This window comes from Rhinopithecus bieti, unplaced genomic scaffold, assembly GCF_001698545.2.
Source record: "Rhinopithecus bieti isolate Rb0 unplaced genomic scaffold, ASM169854v2 scaffold_38849, whole genome shotgun sequence".
Classification (NCBI taxonomy): Eukaryota; Metazoa; Chordata; class Mammalia; order Primates; family Cercopithecidae; genus Rhinopithecus; species Rhinopithecus bieti.
The window spans coordinates 1-920 of NW_016857461.1; the positions used below are offsets into that span (position 1 = coordinate 1).

The 920-nt window shown below is 67.5% G+C and overlaps 1 protein-coding gene across 1 annotated transcript; it reads right to left on the reverse strand.

Moving 5' to 3' along the window:
* Positions 1–4: 4 nt before the first annotated feature.
* Positions 5–914, reverse strand: FBXL14 (F-box and leucine rich repeat protein 14; the record flags this gene model as incomplete). The annotated part of the gene is made up of 1 exon (XM_017866343.1): positions 5–914. A coding segment is annotated over exon 1 (798 nt), but the record flags the coding sequence as incomplete, so codon positions are not given.
* Between the last annotated feature and the right edge of the window lie 6 nt (positions 915–920).

Below are 920 nucleotides of genomic sequence, written 5' to 3' on the forward strand. Positions count from 1 at the left end.
CACTGATGTTGTCACAGGAGCGCAGGTTGAGGCTGCGCAGGCTGCCCATGTGCGACAGGTGCAGGAGGCCAGCGTCCGAGATGCCCCCACAGAAGCTGAGGTTGAGGAGCCTCAGGCCCGTCAGCCCTCGGGAGATGTGCTTTAGAGAAAGATCTGTGAGCTTCTGGCAGTCCTGTAGCGTGAGCTGCTCCAGGCCCAGGCAGCCCTCCGCAGCGCTGCGCGTCATGCCGGCCAGGTGCCCGATGCCGACATCCGAGAGGTGGCGGCAGCTGCGGAGGTTAAGGCTCTTGAGGCGCTGCAGACCCCAGGCGATGAGCAAAAGGCCAGTGTTGGTGATGTTGCTGCAACCCCCCAGCTCCAGCACCTCCAGGCCCTTAAGATACTGGGCTATGCGGCCCAGGCTGCTGTCAGTGATCTGCTTGCAGAGGCTCAGGTTGAGAGCGCGCAGGGAGCCGATCTCCTGCACAAACGCGTGGCCCAGCCCGTTGTCGGTGAGGTTGTAGCAGCCGCTGAGGTTGAGGCTCTCGATGTTGGCCATGCCCTGGATCACGTAGCTGAGGCTGCGGCGGAGGCTCAGGATCTGCACCCGGCGGATGCCCCGGGCCTGCAGGCTGGGGAACAGCGACGGGTTGGCCCGGCGCAGGTGCAGCTTGGCCTCCACCCCCCGCCACACCGACTTGTGGTAGGCGGCGTCTCGCCAGGCCGTGCACACCTGCGCCGCGCGCCCCTTGTCCCGGACGTCCAGGTAGCCGAAGATCATGGCCAGCAGCTCCGGGAACAGGCATGAGATGTGGGTCTCCATCTTCCTCCTCCCCCCTCCGCGGCGCTGGGGGGAGGAGGCGCGGACCCCGCCGCTCCGGACTCGGGCAGGCGACGAGAGCGCTTCTCCCCAGCCGCCGCCGCTGCCGCCGCCTCGGGCC